The 24,153-nt window shown below is 44.9% G+C and overlaps 2 protein-coding genes across 14 annotated transcripts in view; one reads left to right on the forward strand and one right to left on the reverse strand.

Annotated features, from left to right (window-relative positions):
- EIF2AK1 (eukaryotic translation initiation factor 2 alpha kinase 1) overlaps nucleotides 1-24,153 on the reverse strand; it is a 91,700-nt gene that overhangs the window by 62,366 nt on the left and 5,181 nt on the right. For all 13 annotated transcript variants that reach the window (XR_013622698.1, XM_068107923.2, XM_068107919.2 and 10 more), the window contains exons 3-5: nucleotides 13,302-13,426; nucleotides 13,040-13,089; nucleotides 2,427-2,526 (exon numbers count right to left, since the gene is read on the reverse strand). Coding sequence is in view for 12 of the 13 variants with exons in the window: in XM_068107923.2 (XP_067964024.2) it covers nucleotides 2,427-2,526; nucleotides 13,040-13,089; nucleotides 13,302-13,426 (275 nt within the window). In the remaining variant the exon portion in view is untranslated. The remainder of the gene's footprint in view (nucleotides 1-2,426; nucleotides 2,527-13,039; nucleotides 13,090-13,301; nucleotides 13,427-24,153) is intronic.
- Nucleotides 20,917-22,657, forward strand: LOC144891059 (uncharacterized). The gene has a single exon (XM_078773450.1). It carries the CDS (start codon nucleotides 21,108-21,110, stop codon nucleotides 21,984-21,986), a length of 879 nt encoding a protein of 292 aa, XP_078629576.1. The 5' UTR covers nucleotides 20,917-21,107; the 3' UTR covers nucleotides 21,987-22,657.

Raw genomic sequence — 24,153 nt, forward strand, 5'->3', positions numbered from 1 at the left:
GCAAATAGCGGGGTCCGACTGTATTGCATTGGACGGAGAGGGTTGGGAATGGGAAAGGGGGTTAAAAAAAAAAATAGCGGTCTGGCAGGAAAGGGATTGGCAACTTATGGGAGCAAGGTAAATAGAGAGAAAGCGCATGTAGGGGGCGAAAATGAGCAAGGTGGAGGTGGGCTGGCATTTAAATATTCTGTCATTCTTGCCTAAGAATTACTCCAACACATCACTGAAGGTAGACGGGGGTTAAGTTTTCAACCCTGTCTGTCTGTCTCCCCTGTCTGTCTGTCTGTGAGCAGGAAATCTCAATGTTATGGTCAGATTCGAATGAAATTTGTTGCAAAGGTTGGGTGTGTGCCAAGAACGGATTGATTCGATTTTGGTGAAGATCCGGATTCTAGATGTTTTTAAAGTGATTCTTCACCATTGAGAGATGGGCTTCCAAACGATTTATAGAGTGCCTTCAGGAAGTATTCACACCACTTCACTTTTTCATTTTCTGTTGCATTACAGCCTGAAGTTAAAATGGATTGAATTGAGATTTTTTTTTTTCTGTCATTGATCTGCATGTAATACCCCATAAAGTCAGTGGTATTTCTATTAAGAAATGTTTACCAAATAATTAAAAATGAAAAGCTGAAATATCTTGAGTCAATAACTATTCAACCCCTTTGCTGTGACACTCCAAATTGAGCTTAGGTGCATCCAATTTCCTTTGATCATCCTTGAGATGTCTCTACACTTGAATGGAGTCCACCTGTGGCTAATTCAATTGATTGGACATGATTTATAAAGAAACACACCTTTCTATATAAGATTCCACAGATGACAGTGCATGTCAGAGCAGAAACTCTACCATGAATTCCAAGGAACGTCCGTAGAAATCCGAGAAAGAATTGTGGGAAGGCATAGATCTGGGGAAGGGTTATAAAACAATTTCTAGAGTGTTGAAAATTCCCAAGAGCACAGTGAGCTCTATCCTTAGGAAATGGAAAGAATATGGAACTAGCCAGACCTTTCCTCGATCTTGCCGTCCGACCAAACTAAGCAACCAGGCAAGAAGGACCATGCACAGGGAGGTCACCAAGAACCCAATGACCACTCGAACAGAGTTCCATGGCTGAGATGGGAGAACCTGCCGGAACGTCAACAGTCTCTGCAGCACTTCACAAATCTAGTCTTAATGGGATAGTGGCCAGACAGAAGCCAATCCCAAGAAAAAGGTGCATGACAGCACACCTGGAGTTTGCAAAAAGGCATGTGAAAGACTCAGACAGCAATCAGTCAGGCACAATATTCTGTGGTCTGATGAGATGAAAATTGAACTCCTTGACCTGAATGCAAAGCACTATGTCTGGCGGAAACCGAGCGCAGCTAATCACCCATCTAACACCATCCCTACCGTGAAGCATGGTGGTGGCAGCATCATATGATGGGGATGCTTTTAAGCAGCAGAGACTGAGATACTTGTAAGGATAGAGGTAACAATGAATTGAGCCAAATACAGGCAAATCCTTGAGGAGAACCTGCTTCAGAGTGTGAAAAACCTAAGACTATGATGAAGATTTACGTTCCAATAGGACAATGACCCAAAGCATACAGCCAAAGCAACACTGGAATGGCCTCAGAACAAGAACGTGAAAGTCCTTGAGTGGCCCAGCCAAAGCCCAAACTTGAATACCATTGAGAATCTGTGGAAAGACTTCAAGATTGCTGTAATTCAGAAGGAAGGAAAGACGTAGAAGGAAAGACTTGAAGACACCAACGCTCCCCATGCAACCTGACAGAACTTAAGCAAATCTGCAAGGAAGTATGGGAGAAACTCCCCAAATCCAGATGTGCAAAGCTGATACAGACATACCCAAGAAGATTCGAAGCTGTAATTGCTAGCAAAGGTGCTTCTATAAAGTATTGATTCAGGGGATTGAATACTGATGTAAATTAGATATTTCTGTATTTCATTTTCAATAAATTTGTAAAAATTTCTGAAAACATCTTTTCACTTTGTCATCATGGGGTATCTTGTGTAGATCAGTGACAAAAAAATTCATTTAATCCATTTTAAATTCAAGCTGTAACACAACAAAATTTGAAAAAGTCAAGGGGTGTGAATACTTTCAGAAGGCATTGTTGCTCGATATATCAACGTTGGGTATAGATGATGACAAAACTAGGTGGATGAATTGGGTAGGTGACAAGAACAAGCCGATTAGATTTTGTTTCAGGTCCGGATGCAGATCCGCTCTGTCAGTCGGTTACAACACAAACTGTTCAGCTTGGTGGAGGTATGTCCTCTACAGAGTGCTGTTCGAGTTCACCCTGCATTTCTTTGGGGTTTGTGCACACGACATCTGGCTGTATTTATTAGTTATATTATAATAAAAAAACAAAAATGCCTCACGAAAATGACGAACAGAATAGGGGACACATACCTTGAACACCTGTCCGTAGCCACCTCTTCCAATGCAACAGATTTCTTCAAACTCACTGTGGTAGCGAGATGTCTGCAACTGCAGGAATTTCCCTTTTTTCCTGCAATACCATCAATAAAATAGCTTTCCTTCTTTGGTTATGTCAGCGTTTCTTCCCCATGTTACCATGTGGCTTATGATGCCAAAATCCCAGGTTAAAAATAAACCATATAAACCATATTGATTTGCCCATAGTCTGGTATCAACCTTGCAGAAATATAAAGGAAATACTGCAGATAATCAACAATGCCATGTTATCATTGAAATATGAAACAGCTTAAAACTAAAGGATTCCAAGAACACGTTACTCCACGCAGTGTTCAAGTACATACACTTCAATTTAAATAAAATAATGATTTTAAAGATAGTTTTAAAAATCCGTAAGTTTAGCGCTACTGAAGCCTTATACACCACCCTATTTAACATGTCCAAGTACTGCAAAACTGGAGGTTCTTGTAAATGCAAAGAAGGCAATTTGTGCTCCACAAAGTTCACGTATATAATTCAAAATGTAAAAATTGTAAAAGATTGTAAAAGTGGTATAATAAATCAGTTAATTCTAGAATTTACCAACGTTTTTCTGCCATGCAGTATCTATTACACCACCCTATCTAACAAGTTACATTAGTTGTGTGTGTCCTTTACGACATCCTTAAAAACAGTAAGTTTCCTGTTTGGAATGATTTTCAATTTTTTTTTCACTGTAGCGACTTCATTGCCTTCCCCCCCCCCCCTCCCCTCCCACCTCCCACCTCCCACTTCTCAAGGGGTTTTTCCCCCTTCAACAAATGCCATGTCAACGCGTGTATAAATAGCTTATTGTGGCGTTTCGTGAGGCACCCCTAGCAGAAGTAAAAATATTAAAACCATAAACATGTATGATTACCTTTTTAAACAGTGGCTACTGCTGTTTAACCCAAAACTTAAAGAAATTTGGAGAAATCCCAAAATCTGAGGCATTACATGCTTATAGCATCACAGACTAATGGAACGGAGCCTAGATCTATTATAAACTATATACCGCAGAGAGGATAATAACATGACCCTTCCTGTCACTCCCTTGTGCATGGAAGAAGTTTCGGGAACTGAGTGGTGCGCTGATGAGGAGGGGAGTGTCGTTGAAGCTGAAGAGAAAGGTGTATGCTGTATGTGTGAGAAGTGTTATGATTTATGGGAGCGAGACATGGGTAATGAACGTAGAGCAGAAACGAAGGCTGGAAAGGGTGGAAATGCGAATGGTTCGGTGGATGTGCGGAGTATCGTTGAGAGAGAGGAAGACAAATGATGAATTGCGAAAGATGATGGGAATAGAGCCTGTGATTGATGCTGTGAAGAGGAACAGGTTGAGATGGTTTTGTCATGTGTTGAGGAAGGATGAAAGTGACTGGTTGAGAAGAGTGATGGAAATGAATGTAGGAGGAAGTAGAGGACGGGGAAGACCGAGAAAGACTTGGTGAAAGATGGTGGAAGAAGAAATGCGGGCAAGGGGTTTAACAAGGAGAGATGCAGAAAATAGAGCAAAATGGAGAAGACTGTCATGGGGACCGCAAGGCTAACCCCCGCTCTAGCAGGGAAAATGCCCTTAAAATGCATGTTGTTGTTGTTGTTGTTTTCCTGTCACTCCTGTGGGAGGTGGGTGTCGTAGTTTATTTAAAAATAGATAATACAATCAATATTAGCCTCAAAAGCTTTCAAGTACTGTAAATCTGTGTTGGGGGTTAAGTTACCTCACTTTATAATCCTCTGAGAAAACCCTAAAAAGAAATGCAGTGCAAAAACTGCCTAAGCTACTATCTTTACCCCTGCCACCGAAGGTGGATGTTTGTCTGTTTGTTTGTCTGTCTGTGAACAAGATATCTCAAAAACTTGTGGACGGATTCGGACGAAATTTGGCAGAGTGGTAGTGTATTTTTGGCAAGAACGAAATGATTAGATTTTGGTGAAGATCTGGATTCGGCTCCAGCTGGTAGAATTTTTAAGTGATTCTTCACCATCGAGAGAAAGGGCTAAAACTAATATATAGCACGATATCTCAAAAAACCTATGGACGAGTTATGACTAAACTTGGTGGACAGGTTGGTTAGGTGCAAAGACAAGCAGATTAGATTTTGGTTCAGGTCCGAATCCAGATCTGGCCTATCGGTGGGATACAAAACAAACTATTCAGCCTGGCGGAGGGAAGGTATGCGCTCTACCGAGTGCCGTTCTAGTTTCAGAAATTAAACCAATGGTATAATTTTTAAATAACACATTCACGCACACTACTTAATGTGATAAAAGGTTTATTGTACATCCGTTTTTTTTTTTCTTTCTTTCTTTCTTTCTTTGTTTGTCCGGGCGACATCTCAGCCATCCTTTCTGCTAGGAAGCTGAAATTTGGACAAAGCAGTGATCAACCAAGTGATTTGGCTAAAAAGGATATTTTAGATTTATTTATTAACCAATTTTATTTATTTATTATTGTTTAATCAAGTTATCAATTAACTATTTTATTTTGATTCATTGTTTATTTTATTACTTTTCTAAAAGTTACAGCTTCAGATGAAACACTGGTGGTTTCGGTATGCTATTAGCCAATTCATTAAGAAATTAATTATTTTACGATTATTATTTATTCATTTTAATTATGCAGTTAATCAATCAATTATTGTACACGAAGGAAGAAGTTTCGGGAACTGAGTGGCGTGCTGATGAGGAGGGGAGTGTCGTTGAAGCTGAAGGGAAAGGTGTATGCTGCATGTGTGAGAAATGTTATGATTTATGGGAGCGAGACATGGGTAATGAACACAGAGCAGCAACGAAGGCTGGAAAGGGTGGAAATGCGAATGGTTCGGTGGATGTGCGGAGTATCGTTGAGAGAGAGGAAGACAAATGATGAATTGCGAAAGATGATGGGAATAGAGCCTGTGATTGATGCTGTGAAGAGGAACAGGTTGAGATGGTTTGGTCATGTGTTGAGGAAGGATGAAAGTGACTGGTTGAGAAGAGTGATGGAAATGAATGTAGGAGGAAGTAGAGGACGTGGAAGACCAAGAAAGACTTGGCTAAAGATGGTGGAAGAAGAAATGCGGGCAAGGGGGTTAAAAAGGAGAGATGCAGAAAATAGGGCAAAATGGAGAAGATTGTCATGGGGACCGCAAAGCTAACCCCCGCTCTTGCAGGGAAAATGGCCTTAAAATGAATGTTGTTGTTGTTGTTGTATTGTACACCTGTCCACCCCAATACCGTCTCTATGCGCTGCACCGCCGCATTGCTGGGTTGTGCCGCTGATGCAGTGCCCCTCTGTGGGTTATGGCAGGAATTTGTAATTTGTGCAGGGTGCCAGCAATAGCTCGCCTACTCTTCACGAAAGACACCATGGAATCTTTATCATCCACCAACTAATACCAGCAGACGGGACGGCCAATTTAATGTCCATCCGAGGGACACATCCATGAATTACCCTGCCTGTGGAACACCGGGATGACAGTTAATAGCCGTGTCGGTATTCAAACCTAGGCTAGACAACTTATAGGTGAGTGTGCGTACCTCTACGTCATTCTGCCGGCCCAATGGGTTTTTTGGACTTGCAGGACCATTGTTTGTGTCTCGTTCCATGAGTAAGCTACATGACTACAAGCAAATTATTGAATCAAATACAGTATTAACACTATTCAAAGGACAGCCTGGCTGTTATTACTCTGCGCTCACGAAGCAAAAAGCGGGGTTAAGCATTCAGTTACATACGTGTGCCGTACGTGCCTGCATTTTAAAAATTCATTTTCTCGGCAACCGTTGGTCCGATTGACATGAAATTTTTACCATCGGAGCGCCTCCTCCTGTATAATATTTTGATTATTATGACGTCATCGGTCACGTGGTACCGGTGCCATATTGGAAAAACCTCGCATCTCTATCTCTGAAACCACTCCATGGAAAAAATTGAGACCTGGCTCATTGTCAAGTACTCCCCATGGGGAATAAGATATGTTTTATAAATAAGACAGTGGACATCATCATATGTTAATGATGATGTCATCGGTGCCTTCGTTATGACGTCATAATTCGACAAGTACAACACTTATCTGATCATTTTTTTTTTTTAAATTCAGCAACTGTTGGTCTGATGGACACTAAATTTTCACCATAGGAGCACCTCCTCCTTTAGAATATTTTAATGATAATCATGACGTCATAGGTCATGTGGTACAGGCGCCATCTTGGAAAACCCGAAAAATGTTGCACCTCTATATCTCCAACACCGCTGCATGGAAAAAAATGAAACATGGTTAATTGTAAAGAACTCCATATGGGGAATAGGTGTTGTTAACGATGACGTCATTGGTGACATAATTATGATGTCATAATTCGACAGGGACAACGCTTAGTCTGATCAATTTGAAATGTATTGAGCGTGATCAATGCAACAATTATATTAGAGAATATAACTTCATGATGTCATTGCTCATGTGGTCTGGCAGCCATATTGGATCAAAAAATTTTTTTCAAAAGAGTTGGCTCGCAACAAGTTGACTGTGCAGGGTAAGTATTCTATGAATACCATCTACTTGAGAAAAGTAATCATATTGAATATGCATCCATGACATGATATTCTGCATAAGGATACACATGGAAAATCACCAAGTCAATGTCATCAGATACAAGAAAACACGAGCATTATGGCATTCCTCTGCAAACTGTTTATGTCAATGATGAGCCATTGGGAGGAGTTTTAAGTCACATTGTTAGTATATTACGTGCTTCCTGCCAACCTCACAATGAAGGCAACAGTGGAATTCAATTTGCACTGAAGTAAAGTGATCCATTATTCAACAACTAGACATGACTGGAAATGCTATGATAATCCAGCAAGAGAATATAGCAGGTTATGAACTCATGCTTTCTCTACAAAGATACAATGAATGTTTGCCTACAAAACACTTTATAAACTAAAATAAAGAAATAAAACTTTCCTCGCATACCCAACTGACCGTTCCAAAAATGCATTGCAAAGAAACATCTGGACAAAATTCTGTACCGTCCCCCAAACAGTGATGACTCCATCTACATTTCAATGTCTGACAACATGGACCAACTTCTATCCACTCATCCCAACTCTCTCTTCCTCATATGTGGTGACTTCAACTGTCATCATGCCACCTGGTTGGGTGTGGGTTCCTCTCTCACTAGTCATGGCACCTCAGCAAAGGACTTCTGTGACTCACTGGGATTGACACAATCTGTCAATTTCCCGACCCGGATCTCAGCCAATGGAGTATCTTCTCTTCTAGACTTGGTTATGACAAACTTCCCTGCTAATGTCTGCTGCTCTTCTTCTGCTCCAATCGGTTCTTCTGATCATGTGCTTGTCAAAGTGGACATCTCTCTGGCCATTCTCAGAGAGCCTCCTCAGCATCGACGAGTCTGGCATTTCAGTCAGGCCGACTGGGACGGTCTTCAAGCAGCCATCAATCGTCTGGATTGGTCTCCCATCTCCACTGCCTCTGACATCAATTCTTCCTGGGAATTCTTCCAAAGCAAACTGATCTCTCTCATGCACAGATTTATCCCATCTCGCCTTCAATTGTCTTACCCTTCCTCCCGTCCATGGTACACTGAATCTTGTGGTGAGGCAGTTGCCCTGAAACAACTTGCCTTTGCCTCTTGGAAGGCTAATCCAACTGAAGGAAATCTCAGTTCCTTCCACCAAGCTCGGAACAAGCGTGTGTCTACCCTCAGGAGTGCCAGGAAGCACTATCTCTCCTCACTCAAGAATGAACTCTCAAACCTGTCTCCTTCCTCCAAATCCTGGTGGCGTCTGGTCAAATCCGTTTCTGGTGTTTGTTCCCCCTCCATCCCCTCCCTTACCTCAAATGGCCACACAGTTGACATCGCACGTGACAAAGCCGAATGCCTCAACTCTGTGTTCGCCTCGAAATCCTTAGTCCCAAACCCATCTCTCTCTGTTCCCACCTTTCCCAGTCGAACCCAACTGCTCCTGGACTCTGTGTCCTTCTCTCCTGACAAGGTGGAGGAGTTTTTGTCAAACCTCGACTCTGATTCTGCAACTGGACCAGACGGCATCAGCCCACGGGTCCTAAAATCCTGCTCTGCCGCTCTATCTCACCCTCTCTCTGTTCTTTTCACCCTATCTTTTGCTCAAGGTCATCTGCCAGCATCCTGGAAATCAGCTAACATTACCGCTTTACACAAAAAAGGTGCAAAAACAGATCCTTGCAACTACAGACCAATCAGCCTGCTCCCAATTATCAGCAAAGTCATGGAATCCATCATTGCTTCGGATATGAAATCTTTCCTCTTCTCCAATGGCTTGATCTCTGATCATCAATTTGGTTTCAGACCAGGTCACTCTACTCTGGACATGCTGCTTCTGCTGTCTCAACAATGGATGGAGGTCCTCAATGCCAAACAGGAAATCAGAGCTGTCTCCCTTGACATATCAAGGGCCTTTGATACGGTCTGGCACCCAGCTCTGCTCACCAAACTCTCCTCCTATGGTATCCATGGAAATATCCATGCATGGCTTGCGGACTTCCTCTCTGGTCGTAGTCAACGTGTGGCCCTGAATGGATTTCTCTCATCTCCCCTTCCTGTTCAGGCTGGAGTTCCCCAAGGAAGTGTGCTGGGCCCTGTGCTTTTTCTGGTCTTTATCAATGATCTCTCTGACTCTCTGGAAAATCCTCTCTATCTCTTTGCTGATGACTCCACTCTCTGCCACTCCATTCCTCTTCCCTCAGATCGGCAGTCTGCAGCCTCCTCACTCTCTGAAGACCTGGACAAAATCACAGACTGGTCAAACAAGTGGAACGTGTCTTTCAATCCTGCCAAATCTCACTCTCTTACTATGTCTCTCCGAAAAGATCGACTGGACAACCCTCCCATCTACTTTCTCAACAATCCTCTCCAAGAAGTTCTGTCACTCAAGCTTTTGGGTCTCACTATCTGCCATGATCTTTCTTGGGAAAACCACATTTCCAAGCTGGCCTCCAAAGCCAGTCGCCGACTGGGCATCCTCCGTCGTGCGAAGTCCTTCCTCGGCACACCTGAGCTCCTCACCACATACAAGGCTTTCATCCGCAGCTCAATGGAATACTGTTCTCCCCTATGGGCTGGTGCTCCTGCCTCACACCTGGCTCGGCTTCACGCTGTTGAATCCAAAGCTTTCAAAATCATTGGAATCTCCCGCGATGAAGCTATCTCTGAGGGCCTTTCACTCACTCACCGCAGGCAGGTAGGTGGTCTTTCTGTCTTCTACCGACTCCTCTCCGGCCTTGCTCCCCCAGCTCTCTCTGTGCTCTGTCCCCCAAATATTCCTACAGGTCGCACAAGATCTGCCAGCAACCCTCTGATGGTTAAACTGCCGAAATCTCGGCTCTCTGCTCACCTTCACTCTTTCATTCCTCTTTTCTCCCGCCTGTGGAACAAACTCCCACACTCCCTTCAATCCCTCTCCTCCCTCCAGGTCTTTAAAACAGCTGTTCACCACCATCTCTTATCTTCCCCCATCCATAACCTTGATCTTTTCTACCCCCACTAATTCACCCCAGATCCACCTTGTTTGAAATTCCAACTTATTTCCTGGAAATCCTGGCAGTGTCCATATGTTTATACCTCTCCCACCCCCCCCCCCCTTCACATGCCTCCCCCCCTTCACATGCCTCCCCCCCTTCACATGCCTCCCCCCCAAAGCCCTCTCCCTCCCACAGATCTCTCGATGTCTCCATGTCTCTCGGTCCCTGCTCTCAAATGTTGTGTTTGTGTCCTTCCCCCTCTCTCCCCATCTTGTCTACCGCTCCCGATGTTATTTGTTTTATGTGTCTGTTTGTCTTTCTGTGTGATTAATGTTCGCTCTTTCACGAGCCTCGATCTTGTATACAAAAAAAAAAAAAAAAAAAAAAAAAAAAAAATCTGAAAATCCCTAATTTCAATAACCCAGGACTAAGTTACTGTTAATCTCATTGTTATTCTGGTTGGTGTAATCTTGAAATGCCCATCTGTATTGTCATTCAACCTCTTTAGCATTCCTGATCCCAGTACGTCATCTCTTTACCTTGAAAATCTCTGCAGGTGTGGCTGAACTGGAGTAATGTAAAGTGTATTCTAGATGCATCTTTTAGACCAGCTAGCATTCCTCTTTTGTTGCTAATCATCAAATTGAACAGGATTGAAAATAATTTAAAAGGACATTTACAAAAAATTAATAAATGCCACCAAAAAAAGGGAATTCAGTACATTTTCCACTTTGCTAAACCCTAGCCAAACACTTAGTGCTCCCATGGAAACCCTTGGCTAATGGCTCAAATCCTTTATCTAGCAATGTTTGTGGAATTCATGTAAAGGTTCAATGATGTCTACTCGTGTCTTTGTCCTACATGCAATTTATATACAAGCCCAAAACTACGACAAAAACATTGAAAAAAATAACAAAATATTTAAAATCTTACTCACTCCTTTGCTTCTTCTACAAATAAAAGTTATGCACTTGTGTCAAGGACTTAAAGGAAAGTTTCTGGTTACTTGCAAAATTGAAGTTTTTCAAGGATATTGGTTGGTCTTGTGCATTATTCTGTCTGTCTGTCTGTCTGTCTGTCTGCCAATTGCCGACAGGTCACAATTTTAAACCGATTTTCACAAAACTTCACCAGATGGTATGTCGGTCAAAAGGAAGAAGCCTATTGATTTTGAGGTCAAAGGTCGTCTTGAGGTCAAATTTCTAAAATTGTCAATTTTCATCCGATTGACTTGAAAATTAAACAGCAATTGCAGCGTGCCTCACTGATTTGGAAAACCAACTATTTTAATGTCAAGGGTCAACTCAAGATCAAACTTCTAAAATCATCAATTTTCATCTGAAAAATCATCACTTTTCATTATATTAACTTGCAAATTAAACAGCAATTACATAGTGCAACACTGAATTGGGAAACCAACTATTTTAGAGGTCAAAAGGTCAACCCAAGGTCAAACTCGTAATATCAATTTTCATATAAAAAGAATCAATTTTCATCCGATTGACCTAAGCTTTGATTAATATCGTCAATTTTAATCTTAATGAAATGGACAATTTGATGTATCCATGGCAACTTCTTATTTTGGGGAGGGAGTGGAGTTTGCAAGTATCGTGCTCTGCATGACGCCTTCTTGTTTTGTTTGTTTCCCAGTTATCCTATCATGGTTTGATATCCAAGGAAATGGGATACAAATATAAATAAAACTAAATGCCAGCAGAGGTGTCATAAGAAAATAAAACTAAGTGCCAGCAGAGGTGTCATAAGAAAATAATGTGATGAAAACTTTCTCCTTTTGTGCTGATGATGATGATGATAATTTAAAATGCCATGACATCAACATTTTATACTTGAGATAAAAAAGTGAATATCCCCTTTTTTAATGTGCTAGTCACATGACTTACCAAGGTTAATACACAATCCCACACCGTTTCCAGAGCATGAGCAGTATATGTCATCCTGAAAGCATAGTTTAGATTTAGTGCACTTACCTTTGAGCTGCCGAGTTTGGGTTGGGTTGGGTTCTGGCCTGATGATAAAATGTCCATTTTGTGCGACACAAGCTCAATGATGAATTCCAAATTGGACCCTCCCTCAAATGGATGATAAACTGGGTGCTCCATTGGCTAGCATTAGGTGTTGGACGTTAAATATCCCAGTGTACATCAAAGCCTGGTTTTATTTGAACATTTTGTGTGAAGAGGTAATGTTTCTTGATTTACAAGCAGATGGCAGATGACTTTGAGCAAAAGAGAGGGAGGGTGAACAGAACAGAGAGAGAGAGGATGTGCTTGAGCAGCAGAGCAGGTATTTGGGACACATGAGTTTATGCCGTCTGTTCCGGTTGCAGAATCAGAGTCGATGTTTGACATCACTTTGTCGGGAGAGAAGGACACAGAGTCCAGGAGCAGCAGGGTGCAACTGGTTAAGGTGGGTACAGAAAGCGATGTGTTTGGCACTAAAGATTTTGAAGCAAACACAGAGTTGAGGCATTCGGCTTTGTCATGTGCGGTGTCAACTGTGTAGCCATTTGAGGTAAGGGAGGGGATGGAGGGGGAACACACATACCAGAAACAGACTTAACCAGATGCCACCAGGATTTGGAGGGTGGAGACAGATTTGAGAGTTCAGTTTTGAGATTAGAAAGACGTCATTTCCCGGCTCTCCTGAGGGTAGACACCTGGGGTTCTTTGTTTTCTAGCATCAACGCTTAGAAATTCTCAATTTACATTAAATTAAATGGTTATTGTTGAAGGTTAGAAGATCTACGAAAAGTAAAATTCGAAAGTATCCCATCCAATTTTGTTCCTTTCCCAGTTCTGTAGCTCCCTCTATTCGTTCATCCCCTTATTGCATCCATGTGCCATGCAGTTGCTCCCACAATCAGTGCAGTCAGTGCCTTCTATCCACCGTCACCTCGTTTGCCGAAGTGGCCTAGAATTTGTACATATGAAACACACTCCTCACTGTGCACTTATGGAAACAACTTGCTACTGACATAAAGCCATGAATGTAACAGTAAGTGTATACCTGCAATGGTGAACATTATGGTTCCAAAATCTTTACCTTAATAACGAGATGGGCCAGGGTATTCCATCAGAAAAGAAGTCTTCAAACTGCAAACATAATGCATTATATTTCTCCATATATTATACATAAATGCTTGAGGGAATGCCAAAACATTATAATTATATATATATATACATATGAAGTCAAGATAAACTGATTTTAAAAAAAATCAATCATTATGATTAAGAACACATAATCAACGTTGATACACTTCTAGGATCATCAGCAGAAAAAGTCTTATGACCTGATAGATTATTACCTGGTTACTAGCAGAGCGCATGAGCTCACGCAGTGCTTTGCTGAACTGCAGTCGCACGGAGCCAAACTCATCCAGGAAAGCAGCAGGAGAAATCAATCCCATTCTTGCCAATCGGCGTGCTATTGCTGCAAGCATACAACCAGGGTTCAAATCACGATGTAAACGCTGCATATTCGATGCGATTAAAAATAATGCATCTACTACTTGTATCCGATAAATTATTTTTGGCTCAAAATGGAGTACAATTCCACAAAAATAGATTTTAAAATTACTATTATTATTAGTACATAATTTGAATAATAATTTCTGGATAAACTATTTGACACACGAAATATAAAATCTGTAAAGGATTGATAAAGAACAGCACAGAGCAGAAGAAAGTATAAAAACGGGTCCCAATGAACATGCAGCACACCTGGGCCAGGACATTTTTGATTCATGGTCAATGTAGTCCAGAATGAAAGCCAATTAATAATTTTGATGCAAATCCCGAGCTTCGTATGCAAATAACAGTCCATTTTGACCCCATAAAAACTTGTGTACACTGCGAAAACCAATTTGAGAATGGCTCTCATGACGAAAGCTTTTGTTAAGTGTTGTGAAAAAAGTTTAAACCATTTTCCTTACAAGAGCAAGGCTTATGGAAGAGGAAGGTTGAAGCAACAGTGAGGTCACACAGCAACAATTATTGGGCACAACCAATAAGGGAATGGAGCAAGAGGGAGAGGAAGAGAGATGGAGAGAGAGGAAGAGAGATGGAGAGAGAGGGAGACAGAGAGGGAGAGAGAGAGAGGGAGAGAGAGAGGGAGAGAGAAAGAGGGAGAGAGAGAGGGAGAGAGAGATGGAGAGAGAAAGAGGGAGAGAGATGGAGAGAGAAAGAGGGAGAGAGATGGAGAGAGAGGGAGAGACAGATGGAGAGAAAGAGGGAGAGAGAAAGAGGAAGGGAGAGGAAGAGGAGGAGGAAGGAAGAGGAAGAGGAAGGAAGAGGAAGGAAGAGGAAGAGGAAGGAAGAGGAAGGAAGAGGAAGGGAGAGGAAGAGGAAGGGAGAGGAAGAGGAAGGGAGAGGAAGAGGAAGGGAGAGGAAGAGGAACGGAGAGAAAGAGGGAAAGGAAGAGGGAAAGGGAGACAGAAGGAGAGGAAGAGGGAGACAGAAGAGAGAGGAAGAGAGAGGAAGAGAGAGGAAGAGAGAGGAAGAGAGAGGAAGAGAGAGGAAGAGAGAGAGAGAGTTAGAGGGAGAGGAAGAGGGAGAGGAAGAGGGAGAGGAAGAGGGAGAGGAAGAGGAAGAGGAACAGGAAGAGGGAGAGGAAGAGGGAGAGAGAAAGGGAGAGAGAAAGGGAGAGAGAAAGGGAGAGGAAGAAAGAGGGAATGAAAGACAGGTAGAGAGAATGAAAGGGAGGGAGAGAGAGACAGAAGAAGAGGAAGTGAGAGGAGGTGAGAGGAAGTGAGAGGAAGTGAGAGGAGGTGAGAGGAAGTGAGGAAGTGAGGAAGTGAGAGGAAGTGAGAGGAAGTGAGAGGAAGTGAGAGGAAGTGAGAGAGAGAGAGAGAGAGAGAGAGAAAGAGAGAGAGAGAGAGAGAGAGAGAGAGAGAGAGAGAAAGAGAGATGGAGTGGAAGAGAGAGAGGCAGAAGAAGAGAGAGGCAGAAGAAGAGAGAGGCAGAAGAAGAGAGAGGCAGAAGAAGAGAGAGGCAAAAGAAGAGAGAGGCAGAAGAAGAGGGTCGCAGCAGAAGGGAGAGGCAGCAGAAGGGAGAGGCAGAAGAAGGGAGAGGCAGCAGAGGAAAGAGGCAGCAGAAGGGAGAGGCAGAAGAAGGGAGAGGCAGAATAAGGGAGGGGCAGAATAAGGGAGAGGCAGAAGAAGAGAGAGGAAGAAGAAGATAGAGGCAGAAGAAGGGAGAGGCAGAAGAAGGGAGAGGCAGAAGAAGGGAGAGGCAGAAGAAGGGAGAGGCAGAAGAAGGGAGAGGCAGAAGAAGGGAGAGGCAGAAGAAGGGAGATGCAGAAGAAGGGAGAGGCAGAAGAAGGGAGAGGCAGAAGGGAGAGGCAGAAGAAGGGAGAGGCAGAAGAAGGGAGAGGCAGAAGAAGGGAGAGGCCGAAGAAGGGAGAGGCCGAAGAAGGGAGAGGCCGAAGAAGGGAGAGGCCGAAGAAGGGAGAGGCCGAAGAAGGGAGAGGCCGAAGAAGGGAGAGGCCGAAGAAGGGAGAGGCAGCAGAAGGGAGAGGCAGCGGAAGGGAGAGGCAGAGGAAGGGAGAGGCAGAATAAGGGAGAGGCAGCAGAAGGGAGAGGAAGAAGAAGGGAGAGGCAGAAGAAGAGAGAGGCAGAAGAAGAAAGAGGCAGCAGAAGAAAGAGGCAGCAGAAGGGAGAGGCAGCAGAAGGGAGAGGCAGCAGAAGAAAGAGGCAGCAGAAGAAAGAGGCAGCAGAAGGGAGAGGCAGCAGAAGGGAGAGGCAGCAGAAGGGAGAGGCAGCAGAGGAAAGAGGCAGCAAAAGGGAGAGGCAGCAGAAGGGAGAGGCAGAAGAAGGGAGAGGCAGAATAAGGGAGAGGCAGAATAAGGGAGAGGCCGAAGAAGGGAGAGGCAGAAGAAGGGAGAGGCAGAAGAAGGGAGAGGCAGAAGAAGGGAGAGGCCGAAGAAGGGAGAGGCAGAAGAAGGGAGAGGCAGAAGAAGGGAGAGGCAGAAGAAGGGAGAGGCAGAAGAAGGGAGAGGCAGAAGAAGGGAGAGGCAGAAGAAGGGAGAGGCAGAAGAAGGGAGAGGCAGAAGAAGGGAGAAGCAGAAGAAGAGAGAAGCAGAAGAAGAGAGAGGCAGAAGAAGAGAGAGGCAGAAGAAGAGAGAATCAGAAGAAGAGAGAGGCAGAATAAGAGAGGCAGAAGAAGAGAGAGGCAGAAGAGAGAGGCAGAAGGGAGGGGCAGAAGAAGGGAGAGGCAGAAGAAGAGAGAAGCAGAAGAAGAGAGAGGCAGAAGAAGAGAGAGGCAGAAGAAGAGAGAGGCAGAAGAAGAGAGGCAGAAGAGAGAGGCAGAAGGGAGGGGCAGAAGAAGGGAGAGGCAGAAGAAGGGAGAGGCAGAAGAAGGGAGAGGCAGAAGAAGGGAGAGGCAGAAGAAGGGAGAGGCAGAAGAAGGGAGAGGCAGAAGAAGGGAGAGGCAGAAGAAGGGAGAGGCAGAAGAAGGGAGAGGAAGAGGAAGGGAGAGGAATGGAGAGGAAGAGGGAGAGAGAGGGAGAGAGAGAGAAGAAGAAGACAGAAGAAGAGGAAGTGAGAGGAAGTGAGAGAAAGTGAGAGGAAGAGAGAGAGAGACAGGAAGAAGAGAGATGGAAAAGAAGAGAGGGAAAAGAAGAGAGGGAGACAAAGAGAGAGGGGGAAGAAGACGAGAGAGGAAGAAGACGAGAGAGGAAGAAGAGGAGAGAGGAAGAAAAAGAGAGAGGGAAAAGAAGAGAGAGGGAGAAGAAGAGAGAGGGAGAAGAAGAGAGAGGGAGAAGAAGAGAGAGGGAGAAGAAGAGAGAGGGAGAAGAAGAGAGGGAGAAGAAGAGAGGGAGAAGAAGAGAGGGAGAAGAAGAGAGGGAGAAGAAGAGAGAGGGAGAAGAAGAGAGAGGGAGAAGAAGAGAGAGGGAGAAGAAGAGAGAGGGAGAAGAAGGGAGAGGGAGAAGAAGGGAGAGGGAGAAGAAGAGAGAGGGAGAAGAAGAGAGAGGGAGAAGAAGAGAGAGGGAGAAGAAGAGAGAGGGAGAAGAAGGGAGAGGGAGAAGAAGAGAGGGAGAAGAAGAGAGGGAGAAGAAGAGAGAGGGAGAAGAAGAGAGAGGGAGAAGAAGAGAGAGGGAGAAGAAGAGAGAGGGAGAAGAAGAGAGGGAGAAGAGAGGGAGAAGAAGAGAGAGGGAGAAGAAGAGAGAGGGAGAAGAAGAGAGAGGGAGAAGAAGGGAGAGGGAGAAGAGAGAGGGAGAAGAAGAGAGGGAGAAGAAGAGAGAGGGAGAAGAAGGGAGAGGGAGAAGAAGAGAGAGGGAGAAGAAGAGAGAGGGAGAAGAAGAGAGAGGGAGAAGAAGAGAGAGGGAGAAGAAGAGAGAGGGAGAAGAAGGGAGAGGGAGAAGAAGAGAGAGGGAGAAGAAGAGAGGGAGAAGAAGAGAGGGAGAAGAAGAGAGAGGGAAAAGAAGAGAGAGGGAGAAGAAGAGAGAGGGAGAAGAAGAGAGAGGGAGAAGAAGAGAGGGAGAAGAAGAGAGGGAGAAGAAGAGAGGGAGAAGAAGAGAGAGGGAGAAGAAGAGAGAGGGAGAAGAAGAGAGAGGGAGAAGAAGAGAGAGGGAGAAGAAGAGAGAGGGAGAAGAAGAGAGAGGGAGAAGAAGGGAGAGGGAGAAGAAGGGAGAGGGAGAAGAAGAGAGAGGGAGAAGAAGAGAGAGGGAGAAGAAGAGAGAGGGAGAAGAAGGGAGAGGGAGAAGAAGGGAGAGGGAGAAGAAGAGAGAGAGGGAGAAGAAGAGAGGGAGAAGAAGGGAGAGGGAGAAGAAGAGAGGGAGAAGAAGGGAGAGGGAGAAGAAGGGAGAGGGAGAAGAAGAGAGAGGGAGAAGAAGAGAGAGGGAGAAGAAGAGAGAGGGAGAAGAAGGGAGAGGGAGAAGAAGAGAGGGAGAAGAAGAGAGGGAGAAGAAGAGAGAGGGAGAAGAAGAGAGAGGGAGAAGAAGAGAGAGGGAGAAGAAGGGAGAGGGAGAAGAGAGAGGGAGAAGAAGAGAGGGAGAAGAAGAGAGAGGGAGAAGAAGGGAGAGGGAGAAGAAGAGAGAGGGAGAAGAAGAGAGAGGGAGAAGAAGAGAGAGGGAGAAGAAGAGAGAGGGAGAAGAAGAGAAAGGGGGAGAAAGAGAAAGGAAGAGGGAAAGAGAAAGACAGAGATACACAGACTGACTTTTGAAGCTCTTTTATTGCAAAGGTAAAAATAATCATGCGTAAAATGGTGGCAAACACATGTATACATCCAACCACCACAGCTTCACCATGAATAAAAGTCATCCCAAATTAACAGGTGGATGTGCAGTTCATTCCCCACACATTTCCCAAAACACCACCAGTAAACCATAACTCTTTAAACACATGAAGAGTACTCATATCAATATGATATGCATTTCATACGTGCATATAGCATCCCCTTAAAGCAAAAAAGTGCACTTTCATTTTTACCACTCACTACTTGGGCCTTCCAGTTTTGCAAATTGTCAACTTGGAAATGCCAAGTACAGAACGAGGAAGCTGCGATCACAAAGCGATCGCCAATGATAATTCAGGGTTCAGACCACCATTTGACCTTCACTGCATTAATTTTTCAAACTGCCATTTGACCTTGACCTTTAACATGGAGGTTTATGATGTAAATCAAGCCTAAATGTAAATTAAGCATTTGCTCTATGCTATCAAGAGAAGGCAATTTCGTTCCCATGGGACAAACCTTTGTCGAGTTATTGTGAAAAATGTTTAAATGTCTATAATTACATCATGACCTGAAAATTAGGTCAAGGTCAAAATATATGTCAACCCTGCATAATTTTGATTCAAATTATTGATGCAACATTTCATTCCGAAAGTCCCAGCCAGCTCCAAGATACAGCTCGGATATTGGCAGAAAAAAGGAAGAAAAAAAACCCCCCAAAAAACCTAAATGGTGGTTTAGCATTCCTAGGGGCGGTCTGGTGTCAGCTTCACGATTGACGTGGCTGGCTTAAGATCTCAGGATCTTGAGAGTTTGAGCCCGTCGGGCCGTTACAATAACGCCAGGTTTCGACCCAAAGTTGGAAAACTAAACATTACGCTCCAAACTGGAGTGAGAGGCCAAGAGAGAGAGAAGGAAGGGATAGGTAAGACAGAGAGAAAGAGAGAAAAGGGAGGGATATGAGAGAAAGGGAATTTAAACCAGCAAGTAAAAGGGTTGGTTTAGGAAGGGTTAATAAAGATCAAGCATCAGGAGAGGGAGGGAGGTGACATGAGGTGGTGGCTCACTGCTTGCTTGAGGTCCTGGAGGGGAAAAACATGACACAGACCAGCCTCTGGAAGGTGGTTCAATAGATGGTAGAAACAAGGAATGCAAGAGTTTAGATGTGCAGCCAGCTTTGATGTTGAGAGTTTAACCAGAAGGGGTTACTGGAAGAACATGTGCATCGTCGAGTTGCTCGGGAGGGTCGAAGGACAGAGAGCAGAGGGAACAATATCGGAGAATAGACGGGAGAAAACAGAAACACCACAGACCTGCTTGTGATGTGAATGCAACAGACCTTGTGCTTCGGCCTCATCACAGGAGATTCCAATCATTTTGCTTTACATTCAACAGAATTCAGGAAAGATAGATGTGATGCTGTGGCGCCCACCAATAGGAGAGAGCAATACTCCATTGGGTTACAGACAAAAGCCTTGTAGTAATAAAACAGGTAAGATGTATCATATTTTGCGACTTCGATGTGGGGTTCAAGTCTGATTGGCTAATTTCCCCATTTTTCTTTGCTTCATTCATAGATAATTAGATTTGAAGTACAAGACAAAGCTAAAATATCAACTACGGTAGTTGTCAAAACTGCCATTCAGTCAAGACAACAGAGGTGTTAATTACTCTGATACTCACAATGCATCCCTGCCTACGGCACTTTCAGGGTCATCTTTACAATACCATAATTCACGGACCAGTGTGTGTTCGTTTGTTTGTCATGCTACTCCTCCTACATTTCTGGGCTGATTACGTGCAGACTTGCTAAATAGGATCAGCATGACCCCAATTAGTGTATAGGTGTGTATTTATCTATGATGGTGGTCTTAGGGGGTGTGGAGGGAGGGGAAGTGGTGTGTGTTACGGATTTATGTGAATTGATGTGAATTACTATTCAGGTCTTTGCTTATTAATGTGTAGTCGATTAAAGGTTGTTGTGATTAAAGGGTCAGGAGCCCTTCTGGGGAAAAGGAGACCGGAAACGGAAGAAGAAAAGACACGAGGTCCGGGAGAGGCGGCGATCTTCTTCCTCTTCCTCGCCGAGCTCCGACGTGAGCGGTATCGATATTGAGCAGCGAGGGGGGACGCTGCGTTTGAAAGCCCGTCTGGCGAAAGGAGTTACCTGCGCGGGGTAATTACCCCTTTACACGTCAAGTTGCCGTGGGTTCGTGCACGGAACCAAGCGTCCGGCACAGTTCGCCTCACTGTCTACAAGGACGCGTACGGGTCGCACCTTGGGCCTCGCGCGCTGGGCAAGCCGCGCGTTGCTTTGGCCGCTTTGCTTGGCAAGGAGGTGTGCGCTGCAGCCCTTGTTCCCGGTACGTGACGTGCACGTTTGGGAGCACGTCAGCCAGGGGTTCGTTCAACCGCCCGTGTGCGGAGAAGCCGACCTACACCTTGGTCTGGAGGGGCCCAGAGACATTGTGAGGGACAGTGACCAAAAGGGGTCGTGAGTGGGGAAAGGGGACACATATATAAGATGGCCATCTTTGTAATATTGATTGTTGATTGTTGATGGTTGTTGATTGCTCGGGGAATATATCATTGATTATTCCGGATCCTTGGTGTGGGGTTTCTTATTGACTGGAATTCATATTGATTGCGTTACGAAAGCGCATAAATAATAGATCTTTCTGGCGGAGTTCCTCTCACGGTCCGGGGGTCACCGAGACCAGATAGTCACCGGGAGGACCACGTAACAGAATTGGGGGCTCGTCCAAATTACGATTTGCGGATTCGCAATTGGGTCTACGTCCGGGATCTAAAATTGTATAAAATAATAAAATAATATTTTTATTAATTAAAATTTATTAATTAAGTATTAATTGGTAAATTTTTGGGAAATTGGGGGTAAAGTCTTGGGTGAAGGTTAACAGGTGTTAACGATAGGCACCATGGCGTTTGTGGCACAGAACTTTGCGGTAACCCCGAGTGAGGCACAGTTCCGAGCGTTACTAAAGTCGGACCTCTTGAAATTGGCCAAACATTTTAACTTGGAGGTCCGAACTAATTTGAGGAAGGCAGAGTTGCAGACCACGGTGATACAATCTATGGTGGGATTAGGAACATGGGATGAGTTAGCCTGGGAGTGGCTACCCGAAGAACCAGAAGACGTTGAGCTCCGGAAACTGGAGTTGCAATTACGGAGCCAGGAACGGATCAAAGAAGAAGAAAGGAAAGCAGAAAAGGAAAGAGCAGAAGAGGAAAGGAAAGCAGAAGAGAGGAGAGAAGAGAAACAAGCAGAGGAAAGGAGAGTGGAACGAGAACTCCAGGAAAGGTTAAAAGAAGAAGAAAGGAAAGCAGAAAAGGAAAGAGCAGAAGAAGAAAGGAAAGCAGAAAAGGAAAGAGCAGAAGAAGAAAGGAAAGCAGAAGAGAGGAGAGAAGAGAAACAAGCAGAGGAAAGGAGAGTGGAACGAGAACTCCAGGAAAGGTTAGAAGGGAGAAAAGCAGAGGAGAGGAGAGCTGCCAGGGAACTCGAAGCAGAGGAGAGAAAAGCCGAAAGGGAGTTGAAGGAACGTGATCTGGCGCTTCAGCAAGAGATTAAATTCAAGGAGCTGGATTTAATGAGAGAACGGGGAGAGGTACCACCCTTGCTGATGGGGTCGACACCTAGCCAGAACACCTGGGAGGTGGGCAGACATGTGAGGCTGGTTCCACCCTTCAGTGAAAAGGAAGTCACTCAATTTTTTCCACACTTTGAAAAAAGTGGCTCGACAGTTAAACTGGCCGGAGGAGGCCTGGACCATACTAGTGCAAAGTGTGCTGGTGGGTAAAGCTCAAGAGATTTATTCGGCGCTACCAATGGACCAATGTGCAGATTATGAGGTATTGAAGAAGCACATCCTCAAAGCCTATGAGTTGGTTCCGGAAGCTTACCGGCAAAAATTCAGGAATGCCAGGAAGAGGGAGAGTGAGACCCATGTGGAGTTTGCTAGAGTGAAAGAAAATATGTTTGATCGGTGGTGTGAGTCAAAAGGAGTCGGGAACGACTTCAAAGCATTGCGTGACCTGATGCTGGTGGAGGAATTTCAACAGTGTGTCCACGAGGACATCAAAGTGTACCTGCAGGAAAAGAAAGTACCGAAGTTGTGGGACGCAGCCACCATGGCAGATGATTATGCCTTAACACACCGGATAGGGGTCCACGAACCTAACTCCTCGCCTAGATCTCCGCAGGGGAGGTGTGGAACAGCAGGTGCGGAGAACGACAATACATGGCGGCGGCCTCGAGATGATTATGGGGACAACGCTGATACCCGAACTGTTCGAAATCAGGGGGCTACGGGCCCAAGACAAACTTATTTTTCGGGGGGCCCGAGGCAGACCACGAGTTTTTCCTCCGGGCCGACTTGCGCCTTTTGCAAAAAACCTGGACACTTGATGTCCAGTTGTTACCTCATGAAAAGGGAAAACCCAGAGCGGAGTCCGACTATTACCACTCCGAATGCGATGGCAAGCGTAAGAAATCGCCCACAGAAGAGTTACCAACCATTTATTTATGAGGGGTTTGTCTCACTCAAGGGAGACTTGACTAACCCAAGACCGGTTAGGGTTTTGAGGGACACAGGAGCCCATCAATCCTTAATTCTTGAAGGCATTTTGCCATTGTCAAAGAGTACCGCAACTGGTGATAGTGTTCGGTTACAAGGGATCGGTGGCTGTGTTAGTGCCACACTTCATGTCATCCATTTGGAATCCGATTTGGTGTCAGGACCGGCCACCGTCGGTTTACAAGCCACGCTTCCTGTAGAGGGAGTATCTGTGATTATCGGGAATGATTTGGCCGGGGGGCAAATTTATGGTAACCCGAGGGTGGGTAAAGAGCCCCGCAGGGGAAATAACACCACCCCCGCTCGGGATGGCGACAAAAGTTCCAAGTTATTTGTAGGGGGACTGAACTTCAACACAGAGGAAGAAGTTCTGACCTCTGTCTTCAACAGATATGGGCCGCTGGTGGAAGTGCGGGTGGTAAAAGACAGGGAAACGCAACGGTCAAGAGGGTTCGGCTTTGTCACGTTTGCAAGCACAAGAGACGCCAGAGAGGCAGAGAAGAATTGGAATGGTAAGGATTTGGAGGGTCGGACCATAACAGTAGGGAAGGCATTTCGTAGGCGTCGAGAGGTCTACAGAAGAGGACAACTTGGCAGTAGTTTTGGGGTTGGCAGCAGCCGATATTACTATGGAGGCTCCCAGAGTTAAGGCACCTCCCGAAAGAATGAACGTCAGAGCACTGGCCGAGAAGGAGACCGCCAGTCAGGTAACGGCTGGGACGAGGGGTCCCACCGTAACTGTTAGGAGTCTGGAGAAGTTGAAGCACTATATACGGGGGAGCCGCCGAGCCGGGGCTCCTACACGGACCAACCGTGAACGCCACGTTCTTAAAGGCGTCCAGGTAGTGAACTTTCCTGCACGGACTAACCGTGAACTCCACGTTCTTAAAGGCGTCCATGTAATGAACTTTCCTCCCCGGACTAACCGTGAACTCCACATTCCTTAAGGCGTCCATGTAGGGAATACTCAGCTGGGCCTCCCGAAAAAGTGCTAGCGAGAGGTTTAAATTTGGGGGCTTTGGTCACCACCTCTTAACCGTCATTCAAGAGAAACTAGAAGTGGTTGACGCTTGGTCCAGAGGGAATTAATCTAGGGGATTGTGTGAAATTTTGTTGCTTTATTTTTAAGTGATAACTGTGCCCGGGGGGAACTGATGATTTGGGGGGGGGGGGGGGTGAGTTATCTGGTTTGTTTATCCAAGTTGGCCGGCAAAGAAAGTTTTCGCTGGGTTCAAACTTTCTTTCTTGAAGGGGGGGAGTGTTACGGATTTATGTGAATTACTATTCAGGTCTTTGCTTATTAATGTGTAGTCGATTAAAGGTTGTTGTGATTAAAGGGTCAGGAGCCCTTCTGGGGAAAAGGAGACCGGAAACGGAAGAAGAAAAGACA

This window comes from Myxine glutinosa, chromosome 2 (genome assembly GCF_964187855.1).
Source record: "Myxine glutinosa chromosome 2, kmMyxGlut1.1, whole genome shotgun sequence".
Classification (NCBI taxonomy): Eukaryota; Metazoa; Chordata; class Myxini; order Myxiniformes; family Myxinidae; genus Myxine; species Myxine glutinosa.

What these genes read in the sequence shown, in the direction of transcription:
- LOC144891059 (XM_078773450.1), top strand. Translation starts at nt 21,108, where the DNA reads ATGGCGTTTGTGGCACAGAACTTTGCGGTAACCCCGAGTGAGGCACAG.